At 36.6% G+C, this 21,282-nt stretch overlaps 1 protein-coding gene across 15 annotated transcripts in view; it reads left to right on the top strand.

The window, feature by feature from the left end:
• The window catches only part of TUT7 (terminal uridylyl transferase 7), a 33,374-nt gene extending 12,092 nt beyond the window's left edge, over nt 1-21,282 (top strand). For 4 of the 15 annotated variants that reach the window (XM_087741756.1, XM_087741751.1, XM_087741753.1 and 1 more), the window contains 21 exons: nt 373-442; nt 1,325-1,451; nt 2,208-2,327; nt 3,283-3,414; nt 4,153-4,333; nt 4,704-5,845; nt 5,971-6,121; nt 6,821-6,907; nt 7,773-7,873; nt 8,401-8,458; nt 9,177-9,280; nt 10,252-10,341; nt 10,432-10,545; nt 10,654-10,731; nt 11,373-11,550; nt 12,264-12,311; nt 12,426-12,517; nt 13,000-13,115; nt 16,644-16,969; nt 18,848-18,924; nt 19,100-20,235. In XM_087741756.1, coding sequence (XP_087597882.1) covers nt 373-442; nt 1,325-1,451; nt 2,208-2,327; nt 3,283-3,414; nt 4,153-4,333; nt 4,704-5,845; nt 5,971-6,121; nt 6,821-6,907; nt 7,773-7,873; nt 8,401-8,458; nt 9,177-9,280; nt 10,252-10,341; nt 10,432-10,545; nt 10,654-10,731; nt 11,373-11,550; nt 12,264-12,311; nt 12,426-12,517; nt 13,000-13,115; nt 16,644-16,969; nt 18,848-18,924; nt 19,100-19,294 — 3,587 coding nt within the window. In that variant the 3' untranslated portion in view covers nt 19,295-20,235. The other 11 variants (XM_087741754.1, XM_087741755.1, XM_087741761.1 and 8 more) reach the window with 9 other exon arrangements.

Below are 21,282 nucleotides of genomic sequence, written 5' to 3' on the forward strand. Positions count from 1 at the left end.
ACTAACATTGTTCTACAGATGTCATTGGTCTGTCTGTATGCCAGGATTACTGAAGCCGGTACTTAACCAAAATATACCTGCTTAATTATACCTACTATGTATATGAATTTTGAAAAGTTCCTTTTTTCTTGAGTGTTTTCTTAACAGTACTTATCGTATAGACCATACTCTTCCCATCATATATGAAAAACTTGCTTTAAGAGAGTGACAGAATTAATCTATAAGATGTACTGAGTTATTTGTCTCAAAACTAGTCATTTTATGAAGAAGTTCAAGTTCTAGCTGTACTCCTCTAGTTGCATCCAGTTCAACATATTTTTTTGTCAACACCGTGCTTAACATGGCTTCTTCTTTTTCTTTCTCCCCCCCTAGAATCTTTTACGGAAGTTGATGCAGATTTCCATGCTAGAATACCAGTGGTGGTGTGCAGAGAAAAGCAAAGGTCTCGGTTGTCACTTTGTGTGTTCTAATAGTATATAGCAATGTAAATTACATGTACCAACATCTGAAAAATGACGTTTCTGTACTAAATTATTACAGTTCCATGGATCTTGAAACACAAACTAACACTCATGGGCAAGTCATTCCTAGCCTAGAATAAGAGGGTAAGGGTTGTTCTGTCCTCAGCTGTGTATTTCCCAATCCCTTCAACCATTATGGCTTCCAGCATGTACCCTTACCCTTCCATTTGGGATAACTACTTAAGCAGAAACTTTCCTTCCTTATAGGTAATGTAGATACCATATTAAATTATAGATTTCTATAAGGGCAAGATTAGCTTGCTTAGCTTCACTAGTATTTTGAGAACAAGTGAAAGACATTTTATTTTGCCCATTTAATGGATATCACTTAAGATTCATGAAACATTCTATAAACAGCTACTGATACAGAAATATTACCAGTTATTTGCTGCTACCTTGATCTTTCACTGTTTGAAAATGTTTCTTGTGCTGTGGAAGCAGCATAGAAACTGTTTTCTGATGGGTGTGGTATGGGACAATGTTTTTGATTCATGAACAAAATTCGTACTGTAATTTTTTTTGTAGTTCAGTGAATTAATATCATTAGAAACAGATACTCAAATTTGAATTGTATTTGAAAACACTTTTAGAGAAAATTATAATGTATATGTTTTCAACCTAACCATAAATCAAATTGGTTTTCCATGCTTCGTTTATTGCAGATACGGTGTCTCTGTGAGGCTGTTAAGTCTTTCCTTAAAGCCTTCTGCTACACTGTTTTGTGAGATGTCACCTGACTTATGGCTGTTCTTAAAAAACCTCCAAGATCTTTTACTTTGGTTTTTTTTGTTTGTTTGTTTTAGTGGCCTTATTTGTAAAGTGAGTGCAGGGAATGAGAATGCTTGTCTGACAACAAACCTTTTGGCTACACTTGGAAAACTGGAACCTACTGTAGTACCTTTAGTGATTGCCTTCAGGTACTGGGCAAAGGTATGAGTCATTTGTATTCCCCCATCTGTGAATAAATATTGAATGAACATTGATGATATGCTGGTAAGACTGTAGGTATGGTTTAGAAAACAGTTGTTAAAACTGTCTTTAGAAAAAGAGTTGGCAAAAGGATATTTAATTTTTTTATAAATGGTAAATTTTATAAACGATATAACTATCATTTGTGTATTAGAATGTTCCACTAAATTTCAAAAGTGGAATTTTAAGCTTCAGCCAGTGGCATGCAGACTGTAAGTATCCTGCTCTGTTACCAAGCAAGTCAGAGGAATGTGTGTGAAATGGAATTACCAGTTTTCTCATAAACATAATCGATCATGAAAAAGAATGAAAGAAAAAGCTGCTTGTTTCCATATGCGCATGAAAACTTTCTTGTGAAGTAAAATAACTTGTTCCAAAACTTTGTGTGCCTGCAATTAAAATATGATTTAAGAAAAACATTGAAAAACTTTTGGCTTTTACTATATGTACGTAAAATGAGTCATCATTTTTCCAAATGTGATGCATGCTGTCTGTTTCGCCAGTCTGCATCCTATGGTTCTTACACTGAAAATATTACCGTAATAACATGACTCCAGGAAATATGCAGGCCTTGAGAACAAAGTCTGTCTCACAAGAGGTCAAAGATGTCTGAGTTTCTTCCAGTGTTTAATGTGACAGACTTCTGAACAGTAATTAAAAGAATATTTTTCACAGTATCACTTGAAACTTTAATGACTGCACAATTTATTTTTACAGTTGTGCTGTGTTGATCGTCCTGAAGAGGGAGGCTTGTCACCTTATGTGTTCGCTTTAATGGTTATTTTCTTTCTACAACAGAGGAAAGAGCCTTTTCTACCTGTCTATTTGGGATCATGGGTATGTGTATTAATACACTGAATAGTATGAATGAGAGGACCAATCACTTCTGGTGGTGTGTAAGCTGTCAGCTTCTTCCTGTTCTGAGCAAGCCATAAACCAGCCATTTCTGCAGGAATTCAGAAGGAATGTGAATTCAGCCAGACTACTCCTAACCTTTGTATACTTGGCTGTAAGGGTGCAATTCACAATCCTAGTCATTGAATTAAGTGCTCTGTTGCCCCTTTTGTGCATAAGGAGAGCTGGGCATTGAATAATGCACTTCATAACAGCCTAGTTCCTCACTTCTTCAGCCTTTGTTCCAGACTCTTGAGAACTCTGAATTTACATAGCTACATCCCAAAACAATGTCTTGGATTTTGACACCTAATTCTTCAAAATGTAGACCACAGTTGGGGAGCACACTGGTGTGATATCTGCCCGTGGGATCAGACTAGGGGTTTAGAAGCTGAAATGCATCTTAATATCAGGAGTTGTATTATGAACACAAATCCAGAATCCAGTTCTCCAGGACACCATTCAGGTGTTATATTCATGGTACCCATTTTTGTTCTTGTAGTCACCTGTTATGTTGAGTGTGCATGTTCGAGTTTCCACAACCAATTACATGGGCCTTGCAGTTAACACATTCCTAAAGCCTCTCCACTCTTTGCACTGAATGAGAGAAACGTCCTACAGTATATGGCCATATAATTCAAAAATACATATTTATGCTTGTGTAATGTGCAAAGACAAGGTTCTATGACATGGGTACCCTTCCAAAAGCACTGAACTCTTGAGAGCTTTCTGTAGAGCAGTATAGGGAGAAGAGGGAAGCAGATTGGGGCTTATTCTAGGCCTGGAACAGCTATTTTTAAACTTTGTTCTGTTTGAATTTGACTTACTACCATGGCAGAGGGAAGATTTAAAGTTCACATGATGTTTAGCAGTATGTTTCTTTTTCTGTTTCCTTTAGATTGGAGGATTCTCATTAAACAAATTAAGTAATTTTCATCTGAAAGAAGTCGAGAATGATGCTGTGGTTTGGGAGCATAACCCCACTGATGATTCTGATTTGCCACAAGAAACTTCCCCTAGAAAGGGCAAGGTCTGAACCATTTAATTTACTTCTATAGTAGTCTAGCAGTCATTGCTGTTCTCGAAAAAAGAACCATCTTCTATTTTTGTTTTATGTTTTATGTTGCAAAACCACAAGCTGAACTAAGATTGCATGGCTGCTTGATACCATGCTTACCTCTTGGTGCTAAGAAGCTAGCAGGAAATTAGGTGTTATTTCAAACTCTTTAATAAGACCCCAGGGTTTAGTCTGTCAGGGGAGAATATAGTTTATAGAATTAAAGCAATTTTATCTCAGAATTAGGTTAAGCAGTTGAAAAGTATTTCCTATTAGCTTTGAACTATTCTTACAAGTTATTTATTTTACAACAACTTTGCAAGAAACAATATCGCTATATGATTGCATGTTATGACAGTTGACGATACAGCTTAGGCTTTGCTAAAAAAAACAGGCTATATAATCCATTCTGTCCAATTAGATTAGATGTGATATTTCCTTGGAAACTTATAAATTATGGCATAAACACTTAAGTAATTGTTATTAATCACGGATGCTATTCTTTACCATTGCCGCAGTCTTCCATGTTGAAGTTTTATAATCTGAGTTTATACTATCTTTTCCAATTTTTAATTGCAGTTTTTATTGCAATTGCAGGAGTACAGAAGCAACTATAAATTTTGTAACATTACATTACAAATTAAATACAAGTATAACAGCTAAACACCTGTGCATTAAATATTATTTAAGATTTTCTTCTGTGATTGACAGGTTCCCTTAGTATTTGGTTCAGGACAGCAGTGTTCAGCACCTGCTGGTCAGCTCTGGGTAGAACTGCTTCGTTTCTATGCCTTGGAGTTCAATATGGCTGACTTGGTTATTAGCATACGACTCAAAGAAACAGTGTCTCGTGAATCAAAGGACTGGCCTAAAAAGCGCATTGCTGTGGAAGGTATATATATCAACAAACTTCAAAGAACTGTTACTTTAATTTTCTAGGGTACTGTCTTGGCTATTGACATTGTGTGTAATAACTTAGAATTTTTCAATATTGGACTGTGATTTCCAATAATACAGTAGAATACATTTTGAAAAAACTCAATTGAAGTAATATTTCTTTTGGGTATTTTTTCCAGTGTTATCAAAAGTAATTAAGTGGACTTTAAAATTGTCTTCAGCACAATTTATAGATCTTATGTCCCTACACAATGTTTTAGAGTAACTGACAGTAGCATATTCAAATTTTGTAAGGATATAAGTGTATTCTTTTTCAAAAAAAAAGTTAACTCCTACACTGCTGGCTCACTTCTTCTTTCTACTAGACCCATATTCAGTCAAAAGGAATGTGGCAAGAACTCTGAACAGCCAGCTAGTGTATGAGTATATTCTACACTGCCTGAGAGCAACTTACAAGTATTTTGCCTTGCCTCACAAAAAAAGTGCAAAATTGAGCAAAAAATCCTCTCCAAATGCCAGTGAAGAGAAATCACAAATGCTGGACCATGGGAAAGATGCTATAAAGCATGAAAATTCCGAGTTGCAAAACTTGGATGGTAGAACAAACACAGCCGTAGTGGAAGATTGCGTAACAGAGACTACAGGTACGCCCCAGGCACATGGAATTGATTCTTCAAAACTGTGTGATGGCTCAGAAAGCGTCACAGAAGAAGAAATGGCTGATGATATAAGTCATTTGGGAATTTCCCACGAAGATTCAGATTGTATAATTGAGGAAGTTATTTCTGGAGATAATGAGGATTTTAAACCAAGTTGTGAAGAGACAGAGAGTGGAAATGAAGAAGAGGAGGAGGAAGAGGAAGAACATGAACAACAAAAAAGGAGATGGAATAATATCTTGACTACTGAGCAGGGAATAGATGAAGACAGCGATAGTGGAGATCTCCCTGTTACAGTGAATGAACACGATATAGACACATGTAGTACTTCAGACTTAGAAGGTTTTCAAAATGCTGCACTTACAGAGAGTGATGAGTTTGGCTTAGAGTGCAGTGGTATAATGGATGACAAGATTGACATTGATGAGGAGAGCACTGAAGGTACTGATGAACTGGATGAATCCCCCCAAAAATTCAAATGTTCAGCACAGAGTCAAATATCCCAAATTATTAACTCGGATGATGAGGAGGAAGAGGAGGAAGAACCAAGTCATCTAAACCAGAGAGAGTGCGGTGTTATCCTAAGAGCTGGAGATGAACTAGATAACAGATACACTGGATCTGGAGACGACGACGCACTGTCAGAGGAAGAAGAAGATTTTTCCATCCCCAATAAATATGAGGACAAACATTTTGAAGAAAATGTGGATGGAACTCTGAGGATCAATTTGAGTCAAGAGGATCTCACTGAGAAGGGGAGCCTTTTTGAAGAGAACACAGCAACAGAACAGTGTTTAGAATCTGAACTCTTTTACGAGTTCAGTAAACCAGCTTTTACAAAGGGCAAGGTAAGTGAGCTGTATCAGAACATAAACATATTGCTTATGTTCTATTATCAGTTATATGAAAGTGTTGCTCAAATTCATTAAAGCATTGTAGTTTTTAAAACCAATCTTGCTTTCTGTTCATGCAGTCTCCTACAGTAGTATGTAGCTTGTGCAAACGGGATGGTCATTTAAAGAAGGATTGTCCAGAAGACTTCAAGAAAATTGAGCTTGACCCGCTGCCGGCACTGACACCCAAATTTTCAGTTATTCTAGATCAAGTTTGTGTCCAGTGTTACCGTAAGTGTTTTTTTTTTTTCTTTGAATATTGTTGTGTGGTAGTAAAAGATTTGCAAAAAATAGTGAAATAACCACAGGCTAGTGGTGTTATAAAGGTGGCTGGTTTATTTGCTACACTGCATCCAACTGTCTTACATAGAATTCTGAGATTTGTAACGGCTTTAATAGGACCACTGAGGAGTTTGAATCTAGAAAAATACAAAATGTTTAGGTTTATCTTCCAACACTGGCTCTCTGATTACTCATTTAGGCGTCTTAATATAATTTCCAAGAGTTTAATTTTGGGTGGGTTTTTGACAGATGCTTTTACATTTCTATCTACTTTGAATTTCATTACTGTACCTTAACTTGGGGTTTTTAGTAAACAAAGACTTCTAGAAAAAATGGAGACAAAGTACTGTTTTGTAACACTTCTCCACTTTTGTTCTTTTCAGAGTGACCCAACTTTCCTCCTTTCTCTTTCGCCATTTCTGACCAGACAAAATGCATTATTTGTCTAATTAATGTTTTTCTTTGAACAGGTATTTCTCTTCTACTTCATCCTTGCTTTCTTTCCTTCACATGTGAATGTTCTCTTGCTTTTTCTCTCCCCCCCCTGCTGTAAACCCCTCACTTTTTTTCATTTGAATCTTTGCTGTTGACTCTTTCTACAGATCAGTTTGCCTGACTTGTTGTCTCTCTTCCCCCCCACCCCCCCAGATGATTTTGCTCCAAATAATGTAGAGGATCAGGCTCGGGAACATATAAGACAGAACTTGGAAAACTTCATTCGACAGGATTTCCCAGGTAATTAGGCAGTTCTAGCTTAATATTTATACTTTGGTGTGTTCATATTTTGAGTGTTTTCCAAGAAAACGTATCAGCATAATAAACTCTTTAGTTCTGAACTTTTAACCTGTATTGTTGCTCAGTATTGCTGTGCTTCATTACATTAATTTCTATTGTAAGTCTTTAAGGCTTTGGTTTAAGTCTCTTTTGATTTAGTCATATATGCAACACATTAGTAGGAAGGAACAATGGCAAGTTAAACAATCAAAGCAGTAGTGGAACACTTTTATAATGGTTATTTTAGCTTCATTCACTAGCCAAACTTCTTGTTGCATCTGCTCTTACAAACAACATGCTTTTTTTGTAGTCTTTCCTACTGAAACTTGATGGTTTTGGAATAATTTAAAATACAGGCACAACGTTTGACCTATCCGCAGAACTTAGCTATTTGATTTTTTTGTTTTTTTTTTGTTTCTGGAGTTCTTACCTGCTACATGTGGACTTCAGTTCATAGTCTTTTAAAATTAGCAAAAAATTTTTTTGGCTGGAGCCTGGTATGTGGACAGATAAGGCCCTTATCCTGAAAATCTCTGTAGAGAGAAGTCTTACATATGTTGTCAGATTTCAGCTCAGACCTGAATGCTGATGACTTAATTATTGGAAAACCTAACTTGTTTCTGGATCTGTCAGGGCTGGTCATTTGAGCCAATAAAAGTAGTGATTCTTTCCTCATCAGCAAAGTTGATAAGAAAATAAGTTTTGATGTACCATAGAAAGATAGTAATGTTTTCATGCATGCTTTAGAAGACATGGAGTGGTTTGAAGCTACATACAATCTGAGATTTTTGCATCGATACGTTATAACCTATCACATCTCTTACAGGAACCAAGCTGAATTTGTTTGGCTCCTCAAAAAATGGCTTTGGCTTCAGACAAAGTGACCTTGATATCTGTATGACAATGGATGGGCTAGAAACTGCTGAGGTATTTTGAAAATATTTTTTTTAATAAATGCAAAATTTTATGGTTATGTTGTGCATATAGTGGAACAAATTTATTATTTTATAAAAGCTTTTCAGATTAGAAGAAAACACAAATCGGTGCCACAAAGGCAGATTATTTTAGGGGATTTTGCTGTTGGTCTAGGCATGAGTTTAAGAACTATTCTCAGTAGTCAGTTTTCTTCTGAATTCTGTGCTACCATTACTTCTAGCATTAGCTATGCAGATAAATAACGTGATTTCTAGCATAAACAACTAGAATGGGAGACAGTGGGAAAAGGCATCAATCCCCTTTCATGCTTAATATAAACTTTTTATAAGCCTATGTTAGGATACTATCTAGTGTTGATTTTACAAGTGCTATTTTGAAACAATTTCTGGTATTCATGTAATTGTATATAATAGGAAACTCTCAATTATACAGCTTTAAGCTTAATGGCAAGTAATAAAAGGCTTGCCTAAAATCTTTGTAGCAGATACAACTTTCAACTTTTTGTCTTAATGTCTTAGGGACTTGATTGCATCAGAATCATTGAAGATTTAGCAAAAGTTCTCAAGAAACAGCCAGGTAACTTTCTTGAAATTTAAAATAAGTGGTTCTGTTTATGTGACTTCAGTTGCTGTAGTGAGAATGTTCTGGGGCACTATTTGTGAAAACCATTAAGATAAAACTATATTGAAGAGCTTAATGTTAGTAAGAATGAGGTTATATGTTATGAACATTTGGATTTATTTTTGTTTGCATATGTAGGTCTATGAGGTTATAATGTTATAGGACCACATCTGAATTGGACAAATAGTATATTTATAACCTACATGCATAGTAACAAACCCTAAGTTAAAGCTGGAGGCTTCAAGTTAGTGGTTACGTTGTATTTGTATGTTCAGTGCCTAATAAGTTAATAGTAAAAAGTAGGCTGATACAAGTTTGTAATGGGAGTTCTGTTCTTTATACAAGAAATTATCATTTTATAGTGCTTGTTTTGGTGTACCTCACATTAATATAATTGGAGTGAACTATCAATGATCTCTTAAGTTTATTTCTCTGTAACATTTAGACTGATCTTTTTCTATTGGGTGGCTAAATGTATAAATATTATATTTAGCAGATTCATCATGTTTGACAAATGCCTAAAATCAATATTAAAATACAACTGAAATACAATTTTGGTATCAACTAAGATTTTATTTTGCAGCCTTTTACTACAGTTTGAAGTTATTTGTAGAGCATTTGATACTGTTACAACCGTATTGCTGTCATTCAGTAATTAAACATGTCATCTTAGGTTTACGAAATGTCTTGCCTATAACAACTGCTAAAGTCCCAATTGTCAAATTTTTCCATGTCAGAAGTGGTCTTGAAGTAGACATCAGCTTATATAATACTCTGGTAAGGTTATCTCCTTTTTTTATTTTTTTTAACAGAAAAATGTGGGTCTGCTTCTTGAGATTGAAGTGATTGTTTTGTTGAGGTTCAGTGATCATCTGTTTCCAATTACCTATTATAGTTCTCAATTTCCAAACCTTTTATTTTAATTTGACTATGAGTGGAGTCAGTTGCCCACTTGCAATTTCAGAGTTGTCACTTTTCTAAGAAAATACATTAGTTCTTCAGTAATAGTAAGAAATAGTGGGTTAGGTGTTTAAGTCTTTCTGTAAATGAGAGAGACAAAATAATAGAACTATACATTTCCTACACCCCACTTCCCATCATGGCTCTTGCTTAGCCTTGAGACCTGGAATACTGATTTTGAACCCAGCTTGCCTGAATTGGAACATGTGTTAGAATTTACAAAAAAACACAAGTTCTTGGCCAAATATTTTAAACACAAGTTTTGGGGGTTTTTTTCAATTTCTCTGAACTTCAAAGCCAGTCCCTTGAAACATCAAAGAAAAGTAAGTTTTAGAGCCAAGTATTAAACTTTCTGAAGTTTTTGTATGAGCTCAAGGGGAGTCTTGAGGAAGATACCTCAACCACTAAGTAAGTCTGAAAGTTTTCCTCTGGAAGTTATGCATCCCTATGGGTCAGTTGATAGCTTTCACACTTCTGGGCTCAAATCTTTTAGTTCATGAACTTACCTTCTACCAAATACTTTGAGAATGCAGTAGTAGATTAATGCTTCCCTTTCTGAAGTACTGTTCTGTGAATGCTGCTTTGTACCACTTCTGTGCAGATCAAGGATGTTGATCAGCTTTTTAACAGATTAGGGGATAACCTCACTGTTGAATGCTTCCTCTCTCAGTATACATTTTACTACGCAGGGCTTCACATCTGCATTTCGAGAGTTTTTGGTTTTTTGTGTTTTCAGCTTATTCCTTCATTTCTTCAGAGCTCCTGTATTTTCTATATTATTTTTATAGGCCTTGCATAACACAAGACTCCTGTCATCATATGCAGCCATTGATCCTAGAGTAAAATATCTGTGTTACACAATGAAAGTCTTTACGAAGGTAAGTATATATCAGACACTCTTAGAAGCAGTAGGGCCTGCAGCAAGAGATGATAACCATAGAAGATAAAAACCGTGTTTCTTTTTCTAGATATGTGACATTGGAGATGCATCTCGAGGTAGCCTTTCTTCTTATGCATATACTCTTATGGTGCTTTATTTTCTTCAACAGAGAAAACCACCTGTCATCCCTGTTCTTCAAGAGGTACAGTATATCAAGAAAGAAATGAGTATCTGTACACAGTATTGACCAGAAGAATGTCAGTGCTGAATCTGAAGGGCTCTTCTAATGAGTTTAATATTATGCTTTCAGATCTACAAAGAACCAAAAAAGCCTGAAATTTTAGTTGATGGCTGGAATGTTTATTTCTTTGATAAGATAGAGGAGTTGGTGAGTAAATCAGAAAGGTTAATTTGAAATGGTGTTACCTGTAGCTTTGCAAATGAAGAAGAATTCTTTTTCAAGAAACATTGTCCTCAAATATGGTGGTTGAATACAGAAATGGAAGTGGAGTAGCTATTGCTTTGAAAATCCCAATCCCATGCTGTAAAGCTTTAAGAATATTGTTAGTTGTAGTTCATCTGTGGAAAAAAAAAAATCTGAAAAATCTGAAAAAAATAGATTAAAAAATATTTTAAGGTGTTACTGATGATTAATTGCTCTGTGTGTCACATTACTGGGTGGAGATAACTCCTACAAATACCAGCTGCATATCTAGTCATAGCTGGTTAATCCTGTTGAATAATTTTGTATTAAACAGGTGCATAAAGTGAATTAATAAATTCTTTTTTATAACAGGCAAAACCTAATGCTAGAAGTTTTATTAATTCTCCACTTATGTTGTTAAAATTTTAAAAAATACTTTAAATATTGGCTTATTAATACCAATTATGAAAGGAAGGGAAGTATTATGGTGTAACTCAATTGTGTTTCTTTATAAAATAAGACTTACATTGTTTGAGTTTCCAAGTTATGCAAATTGTTCTGCTTAATGTAAGTACTGGAAGTAAAAACATTTCTGTCATTTTCAGTCAGTTGTTTGGCCAGACTGTGGTAAAAACACTGAATCTGTTGGGCAACTGTGGCTGGGACTTCTCCGTTTCTACACAGAAGAATTTGATTTTAAAGAGCATGTCATCTGCATTAGGAGAAAAAATCTGCTTACAACTTTCAAGAAGCAGTGGACCTCCAAATACATTGTAATTGAAGGTAAAAGCACATGAATTACATGAATATGTAGAATTTCTTTAATGCCCACATGAAAAATTCGGTCTTTCCATAAGGCTTATTTGTTTTTCTGTTACTAGATTTTAAGTTGTTGTTTGCTCATGTTTTGAAATCATCACAAAATTCCCATTGAGTTTCAGTAGTGCTCAAAATTATTCTTAGTTGTTTTTTTTTCTTCTCAAAAGAAGCTGCAAAGCAGACCTCACACTTTTCATGATAACAGTAACTGACAGAAAAATAGATTTAACCAAGTCCTTTGGAAAAGAAATTAGCTGTAGTGCAGTTGAGGTTTTCTCACAAATACTAAGTTTAGCTGAGTCCATATTTACATGACCAATTTAACCCTCTGGTTACACTGGTAAGTAATACCATGGTGTCTGTCAAGAAAATGCAGTGACATGCTTTAGAACTGTTCCCTAAACCACTTTCTGGCCCATATGACTTCCATGGAAAGAATTTCTACTCTCTCACCTGCACATTCAACTTATGCTTTTACAATACTTAAGTCAGTTCAGAGCTGGACGGCTGTGATCCTTTGTCCATGGAGTTAATACCTTTTCAATAAATTTTCAAACAGTTCAATTTCAGTGTATTAATTCTGCATCGGGAATAGCTGCCTTGGGTTGTTCATGTGTATGTATACATTGCTGATCTTGTCCTGGACTTGAGTAATGCCTGTAATGCTTTTTGTACAGACCCCTTTGATTTGAACCACAACCTTGGAGCTGGATTGTCAAGAAAAAGTAAGTCTCCTGTTAAAAAATTTGGGTACAAAGTGAAGATCTTGTCTTAGATCTTATTTTACTGGCTTGTTTGATGATGTTTTCTCTTTTTTTTTTTTTTTTTTTCTTCCCCAGTGACAAATTTTATAATGAAGGCTTTTATCAATGGCAGAAGGGTATTTGGTACCCCTATAAAAATATTTCCTAAAGAATATCCATCAAAAATGGTAAGTTGCTTCTAAGAGCAGTATGTGCATGCTCTTGGGGGTATAACATACCACTTGCAGGAGTATGGTTATGCTCTCTTTAAGCTCTTCTCTCTTAAATTTCAACAGTACTCTTAAAATCTTGAGAGTTATTACTGAGTACTGTTTCCATGTTGTTTGTATTTAAAATGTGTTGGCATGCAGAATACTAATCAAGTCAGAGCTTCATTGTACAGGCTTACATATTTTAGTCCCTATCAAAACCGGCTTACCATTTCTTAAAACTGCAGTTTTAAAAAAGAGCTTGCAGACCTGGTGGTCAGCAGACTGCCTGTAAAGAAGAGGCCAGTGGCCAGTTAACCTCATCAGGTCTTTCAGGAGTTCAGCTACACACACAAGGTTTATTCTTCTCTGTGACTCTTAACTGCTGTTTAACACTTGCTTATCCGTTTTGATTCCCAAGTGTATGGATTTTCATTTTAAATGCATGATTTCTTCCTCAGGAGTACTTTTTTGATCCAGAGGTACTAACGGAAGGAGAATTGGCACCAAATGATAGATGCTGCAGAATTTGTGGTAAAATTGGCCATTTCATGAAAGATTGTCCCATGAGAAGAAAGTGAGTATATTTTTGACATCTGTGTGGAACATTTCCTTAGGTTTGTTTAGAAGAAAGATTAGCATAGTAATGCTACATGCCGCAGATTATTTCCTTTACTGTTGAAATGAAAATGTATCAATACCAGTTTTGGCAATGGTGGATGGTGTTGTTTTTCTTTAAAAATTTTTGGTCTGTGTTGCGTAACTACTGAACTTTTGCCAGCATCATCTGTAGTGTTTTTTAACAGAATCTTTTCATAGAAGGCTGCAAAAAACTACTTAGCTTAAGGTAGTAATGCTGACTCTGCACTTCATTATATAGGAAAGCAGTAGTCAAAGAGAATCTAAATGTAGAGCTGAATAGCTGTGTGCTGTGAAAAGCATTCACGAAAGCATTTTGTATCTTTTCATTTAATAGCTTCTACTTCTAGAATCCTGCTGCTCTCAGCAAGACACATTTTTGTCATGTTTGCAGAATCATGCAATTCATGTCAAAAAGCAAGACAAGAATGTCACGGCATTCCTTTTCTTAAGCACACACATATTAGACCAATGTCCTGGTTTACATCCAAGAGAAAGTTGCCTGATCCTGAGTAACCAGATGTCCAAAATTCAGCAACTACCTTCTTGTAACAAATGAATGCTGAACTGATCTTCCTGCTCTTCATATTATGAACTGTCTAATCTTAAAACTGACCAATAGATTTTTTTTCCTAGTTAAGACAAAGCTCTTTAAAGACTTCATGTCTATAAAATAGCGAAAATCAGCAAATAAAATTTCAAGAGAATGAAATCTTGAAAGCCTTTGTGCCCACTTGTAAGGTGAATGGAAAAATCTAACCTTTGTTTAGAGTCTGTCTATGTTAAAAGCTATAGTTAAAAATTACCTGCACTTTTAGGTAAGTAGCTAAAAAGCTACTTAGATCAGATTTGGGTGAAGTAGCCTTTCTGCTACACAACAGAGAACTGTGAACTTATACTGTTGAGACTGTTAATTTTGGAATGTATGCAACTTCAGCAAATGCAAGTACAGTAGCTGATGATAATTTGAAAATCAAGAAGGCTGAAGGTGATGTGAAAATCTACTCAATGTCTAAACTGCTGTCTCAGATGCAATGGATTTTTAATCTTGTATTCTGGAGTGAAACCCCAGTTCATTGCACATACACAGCTATGTTCTATAGAACATTAGAGCAAAAGTCAACGGGATTTTGCATCTAACAACATAAATGCCTTATGGGGTAAGACAACTGACACATCTGAGTCCTCTGTCCAGCCATTGCAGTAGGAGATGCTGTCTATGGAGGGCACGCTAGTTGGCTGTTTTCTGTAATCTCTCCTCATGCATTCCCCCAGCATCTGCAGTTGCTGTGTAAGAGATGTTAGAGCACACACCTGCCCTGGTCTGGTGGTACTCATCTGTGTACTGGAGTTGTTTATCATGGAATAGTTTGGGTTGCAAGAGATCTTTAAAGGTCATCTAGTCCAACCCCTGCAATGAGCAGGGACACCTTCAGCTGCTCAGAGCCCCGTCCAACCTGACCTTGAATGTTTCCAGGGATGGGGCATCTACCACATCTCTGGGCAACCTGTTCCAGCGTTTCACCACCCTCATTGTAAAAAATTTGTTCCTTATATCTAGTCTGAATCTACCCTCTTTTAGTTTAAAACCATTACCCCTTGTCCTTTCGCACCAGGCCCTGCTAAAAAGTTTGTCCCCATCTCTCTTACAAGCCCCCTTTAAGTACTGAAAGGTCGCAAGAAGGTCTCCCCACAGCCTTCTCTTCTCCAGGCTGAATAACCCCAACTCTCTCAGCCTTTCTTCATAGGAGAGGTGCTCCAGCCCCTTGATCTTCTTTGTGGCCCTCCTCTGGACCTGCTCCAACAGTTCCATGTCCTTCCTGTGCTGAGGACTCCAGAGCTGGACGCAGTACTCCAGGTGGGGTCTCACCAGAGCAGAGTAGAGGGGCAGAATCACCTCCCTCGACCTGCTGGCCATGCTTCTTTTGATGCAGCCCAGGATACGGTTGGCTTTCTGGGCTGTGAGCGCACATTGCCAGATCGTACTTCGTTTTTCATCCATCAGTACCCCCAGGTCCTTTTCCGTATAGCTACTCTCAATCCACTCATCACCGAGCCTGTATCAGTGTTTTTGAGATTGCCCCGACCCAGGTGGGGGCCTTGCACTTGGCCTTGTTGAACTTCATGAGGTTCACATGGGCCCACTTCTTTAGCCTGTCGAGGTCCCTCTGGATGGCATCCCTTGCCTCTAGTGTATTAACTGCACCGCTCAGCTTGGTGTCATCCACAAACTTGCTGAGGGTGCACTCAATCCCACTGTCCATGTCCCCAGCGAAGATGTTAAATAATACTGGTCCCAGTACGGACCCCTGAGGGACACCACTTGTCACTGGTCTCCACACAGACATCGAGCCGTTGACTGCAACAATTTGAGTGCGATCATCCAGCCACTTCCTTATCCACTGAGTGATCCACCCATCAAATCCATGTCTCTCCAATTTAGAGACAAGGATGTTGTGCAGGACTGTATCAAATGCTACGCACCAGTCCAGGTAGATGATGTCAGTTGCTCTTCCCTTGCAATGTAGTAACCCCTTCCCAATGCAGTAACCCTGTTGCAGGTGGCCATCGAATTTGTCAGGCATGATTTGCCCTTAGTGAAGCCATGCTGACTGTCACCAATCCCCTCTCTGTTTTCGATGTGCCTTCGTGTAGTTTCCAGGAGGATCTGCTCCATGATCTTGCTGGGCAGAGGTGAGACTGACCGGCCTGTAGTTCCCCAGGTGTTCCTTTTCTCTTTAAAAAAAGAGAAGCTCACCTTGAAGCTCATCTGCCATTCTTTTGTCAATTCATCCAGTTTTGTGAGGTATTTTCAAGTTGCTTGCCATTAGCACTGCATCTGACTGACAGAAGGAGCCTAGTATCATCTGCGGACTTGGAGATTTCACTGATGTCTACTTCTCTAGGTTATGTATAAAGAAGTTAGATAAAACCAGTCCGGCAGTGGTAGCTGTTTCCCCACTGCTAGCTCTTTAAGTCATGTAGAATGTTAAAAGCTTCTCCCAGTAGAAGAGACGTTTAGAGATACTGTGAATATACAGAGTTTCAGAAGGAAGTGATATTCCTGATTGAATTGTCCAAGAAGAAAAAAATAGAACTATATGCCTATTTTTTATACTTTGTTAGCATTTTGCTCAGTGTTTCTTTTCTTCCACTGTCTTTGAAACTCCACCACCCAGATTTTCTGCTGTGTTTGCATTTTTTGAGGTATAATTATTAGAATTTAGGGCTGTATTGTAATCTAATTGTAAAGCTAAAGTATTAAATATATGTTACATCAGTGTAGCACTCTTTGGTGGACAGAGACATTAACCCTTTATGTAACCCACTGAAGAAATACATGAAATACATCTATTGTCTGTAGACAGCACTTGGTTTTGTGGTTTGGTGTTTTTTTTTTTTTTTTCCTTCCTCTGCTTATGTATGTAAGGCCTATGAACTCTGCAGCATTTTTCTGCTCCTGCAGACTAAGACGGCGTCGTGATTACGAGGATATCAAAAACCAGAGGTACACAGAAAGCAAGGAAAAAAGAAGCAAAGAGGACAAAGAAACTCAGAATAAAACAACAGAGAAGGACAGCTCAATCAAGGAGGGAAAGTTGCACCTATGTACACCTCAGAAGAGGAAACTAGCAAGGGTAATAGTGGAAACGGGAAGAGAAAAGACTCCCAGGCAATCTGCAGAGAAGTGGAAGCGCCTGGAAGACAGAGACTTAAGAGAAAAACGTTGTTTTATCTGTGGAAGAGAAGGCCATATTAAAAAGGAATGCCCACAGTATAAAGGAGCTGCAGGTATGAAACTGATCAAGCTGAGTAGTTTAAATAGAGCTTATGTTTTTTGGTATTTTTAACAGGGTTGACTCATGGGTAAGGTTTTTGCTTTGAATGGCATCACGTAAATGCTATCTTTCTTTTTTTTTTTTTTAAATGTAGTCACATTTAGTCAGTTTTCCGGTAATCCTCACCTATGTTTTAGAACTTTGCTGTATCCCAAGAGATTTGACATGGTTTGTCTTAGCAGGTAAGATGCTTTTAATAGAAAGCGTGTGAGCATCTAACATGTTGAAATTGCTTCCATTGTCCTTACTATATAAGAGTTTGCTGATGTTTCAGATTACAGCTTCTCTTTCAGTACATGATAATTGAAACAAAAGCTAGCCTTCTAGCTCTTCACATCACCTAAACCATAATTATTCCATAAAGACCCTGAAGTCACTGTGAAAGTGTACAGATTGCTCAGGTAGAATGTTGTGAATGAAGTAAAGAATGTTCCTGCCAACTCAGCAGTTGGAGGGATACAGCAATCTGTCTTAATTTTTCATAGAGTCAGTTTGCAACTTTGGCCTAGAAAAGAAAAAAACACAACCTACAAAAATGCCCCCTAATCCAGATCCTGACTGATAGACCTGAACAAAATAATGAAATACTTGCTTACTAGTATCTAAATCATCTTTCACATAAGACAGATCTCTCATAATTTGTGTTGTAAAGGAAAATCATTCTAAGATAAAAATGAGACTCCTTAAGACAGCGAATGGTTCTTTTAGTTAGGTTGCAAAGGAACACAGTATTATTGTTTCCCTGTAAGTAAACCTAGGAGCATTTAAATTCATGCTGGGAAAAGTATGCTCTACAGATTACTCAAGATTACCTCTTAAAGTAACAAATAGGAATCCTTTGTATAAACATAATTTCAAACCAGCTCTTCTCTACTAGCAAAAATGTTCTGTCTGGCTTAGTTCAGGAGCCTCTTCTTAATCAGATGTAATTGGTGGAAGAGGGCATAAAACTGTGCTAACAAAGTACTGGAAGCAGGAGGAAAATGGTGCAAATATATTCAGAACTTTCAAGGTATTTAGAAGTGTTCTTAGTTTGACAGACCACTAGAAGTGTTGGTTGGACAGAAAAGATGTTTAAAAATTGAAGCCACATTTTATTCAGCTTTATACACCTTTTGAAGGTGTAAGTCAAGTCTAAATTTAACTTTTGAGTTTCTTTAACTTTGAGCTCTCATTGTCTACCATTCCATTTGCCATGTTACTGAGTTTGCCAAGGTGAAGGGGAGTATGCCTGGCTCTTTTGTAGTCAGCGACAGCGGTGTATTTCATAACATTCATTATATGAGAACTATCCTGAGGCTGTACAGTCTAAAATCATGAATTCTGGAGTAGGAGTTTTTGTCTATTACCTGTATTTTGGGAATTACTATATTTGAATTTGAAGAGAATTGCTGTAGGTTGGGCTTTGTCTTTTTTTGCTTGCTTAGCAAGCAAGTGTTCTCTCTAGGTAAATAGAGGACTATGAACGACTGGACCTATGACATCAGACTTCGTTCTTTGCTGTGCTGCAAATGTTGTGTGAGACTATGGACAATTCACTTAACACCATGTCTGCATTCACTTTCTGAAGCTCCTGTCTCGCTCTGATTCTAGAGGAGGATACAGAGCTTAATTTATTGTAGGTTTCCTAACTGAGATGCTTAACTAGAGATGCATCTCACCTCATTGTGCCAGTTTTCCACGTTATAAAACTGAGGAAGGTAACAGTGTCGTCTCTTCTACATGCTATGAAGGTAGATGGCAAATATTTTGATGTTTTTATATGTTACAATATGTGAAATGGAAACTAGTTTCAAATTAGCAAATCTTTGTTATATTATGATCTTTTCAGGTGGTTCAAAACCAGAAGTGTTGTGTGGATCCCCTTCTTTACCCAGCACTGCCAAACATGCTGGTAGACTAAATCAGGTAAACACCAAGCGTCCCTTTTCTCAGATCTTTTTCTCTTTTAATGTGCTAAAGTTCATATAAAGTAACTAAAAATAGCTTTACTTAAGCTTTCAAGGAGAACCTTTTTTTTGTTTATTGTAGAATGCCATAATTCAATTTTGTTGGTTCATCAATGTGTATATGTTGTTTATAGGGAGTGCTTATACATGAAGAAAAGAAGAAACAGAAAGGAAAAGTATTTTTGAGTCCCCAGTCAGGTTTGTATATCTTCATTTCAATTCAGAAATTCTGCATAAAAGCATGTATTTTTAACTTGCTTTCCCCATCAGTCCTTATGGGAACTCTGCCTAATTTGCTGAACACAGCAGCAGTCTGGACAGGTTGCTAGATAATTCTGAAGTGAAGCCCTGGGTTTTTTTTACTGGAAAAGTGTGCAATTTTTTTCAGTTTTATTTTGGAAGCAGAACTTAGGCGTGTCAGTTCTGTGCATTTTTTCTTTAACTCTGGTAGATTTATTTTGCAGAAAGATATGGTGGGTTTTTATCAATCTCTATTCCTCTCTCCTGTTTTGGCATATGTGGGGTTCTGTGTTTCTTCAGGGATGACATGTGGAGCGCTTTGTTGTGAGGCTTCCTCATAGTAATTGTCTAAAATTCCACATGATCAGCTAACTTAGGAGAGACTATCAAAGCACCTCCTTGGTCTGAGCTGCCAAAATGCAAGGAAGTTAAAATTGAACTTACAAGGAGCAGTCAGATGATAATATAAAGGCCTTTATGTACTCTTTCTGGATCAGAGATGTTTTGTGTTCAATGCATCGTTACAAATGTAGCTTCCTTACAGTAATTTCACACACTTATTTACAGGTACAATGAAGAAGCAACTGCTTTTTTTAACTACTTTGAGTTTCTAGTGCAACTCTGCAAACCTTTTAGCAGCTAGGGTTTTTTCAATAAAATATATAAATCTTTTCTGGGGCACCTGAAGGGGGACCTAAATAGTCTTTATAAACTTTGGAAAACTAAACTGCAATGAAGTATCTCAAATTAAATTCTCAGTTTTGTTGGGAAGACACAGTATTTTCTGTTTTCACTGCAAGGCTTTTTCAAATATAAGTTTGGGGATTTTAAACACAAAGTGATTAGTCATTAGGTGTTTAGTTGAAAACAATGCTAGTTTTCAATTTTGTATTTTAATATTTCCTACCATCCTCCAGCAGGTAATGATCTAAAGTTGATCTGTGTGTGCTTTCACTATAGTTTGACTTAACAGTAATTTTCTCATGATTTTCAGTTGTTTTATGTCTTTTTTCTTTTTTTTTTTCTTTAAACCTTTAAAGTGTGATGCTTTCTTCCTCCCATCCTAGGCAGCCTTTCCAATAAATACATGACTCAGGGAAAAGCCTCACAGAAGAGGACCCAACAAGAATCATGAGGGATATTAAGCACTATTAAATTGCAATACAGGCCCTTCATTCGTTTAAAAATTTTTCTTTGGCTAAAGCATCTGGATTCACAGGACAGCAGCACAGACAACCTTCAACTTAAGTTTAATGGAATATGGGTGTTTTATTTTTAGATTGCTAGTACAAGCAACTGTGGATTTTAATATGGACTCCTGCTCTTAAATAGATTGTTTGAGCATTTTAATAGAAAGCCATGATGTTTTGTATTTGTTTACTAGGTAAATCACACAGAAAGGGGCAGGTACTAAAAATGGACTGTTTTCAAGGTTTTTTCGTTCCACCTGACCATTTTAAAATGCACTAAAATTGTGTGCAAGCCAAATACATTTTATTTTCTTCAAAAATTGATCTTTTTGAAGGAGCAAATAATATTTATTAATGTTGATTGTTTACTGAATCCTTGTGTAAAAGTGTTTTAAATGTTTGTAGACTGCTACATTATTTTTCCTGTAGAGAACTGAAAACAGACAGTAGTAAACATATGTTAAACAATCTCTGGACAAGCAGTGCCATTGAGATTTCTTGGGGTTTTTTTTCTGTTCTGTGATTGTATGGGAGTTCATTTGCTGCTGTGCTTGTGTACAAGAAGAGAGAAAGACTAAGAAACAGGTCAGTCCTGTTTGATGCTGCTAAGAATCTTTTTCAAGGCCTTGGGGATACAAACAAAAATGCTTTAAAGAATAGAGGTATTATATTTGGCAACTAGGGAAAACACATGCCCATTTTTATAAAATATGAAGGGGATCCTTGTACCAGCCAAGAATTTAATTAGTAGTATGAACTTGAGCTTTACTTGAAGTCCTTCCAGAGCTGGTAATGTACTGTCTTATCTTGTTCAGGAAAGAATTAGTTACATGGTAAAATTGAAACCACTGTTATTTATGACTTTGAAATAAATAAATTTAAAAAAA

The sequence above is a fragment of the Nipponia nippon genome, unplaced genomic scaffold, assembly GCF_047370975.1.
Source record: "Nipponia nippon isolate SJK-2023a ecotype South Korea unplaced genomic scaffold, ASM4737097v1 scaffold_8, whole genome shotgun sequence".
NCBI lineage: Eukaryota > Metazoa > Chordata > Aves > Pelecaniformes > Threskiornithidae > Nipponia > Nipponia nippon.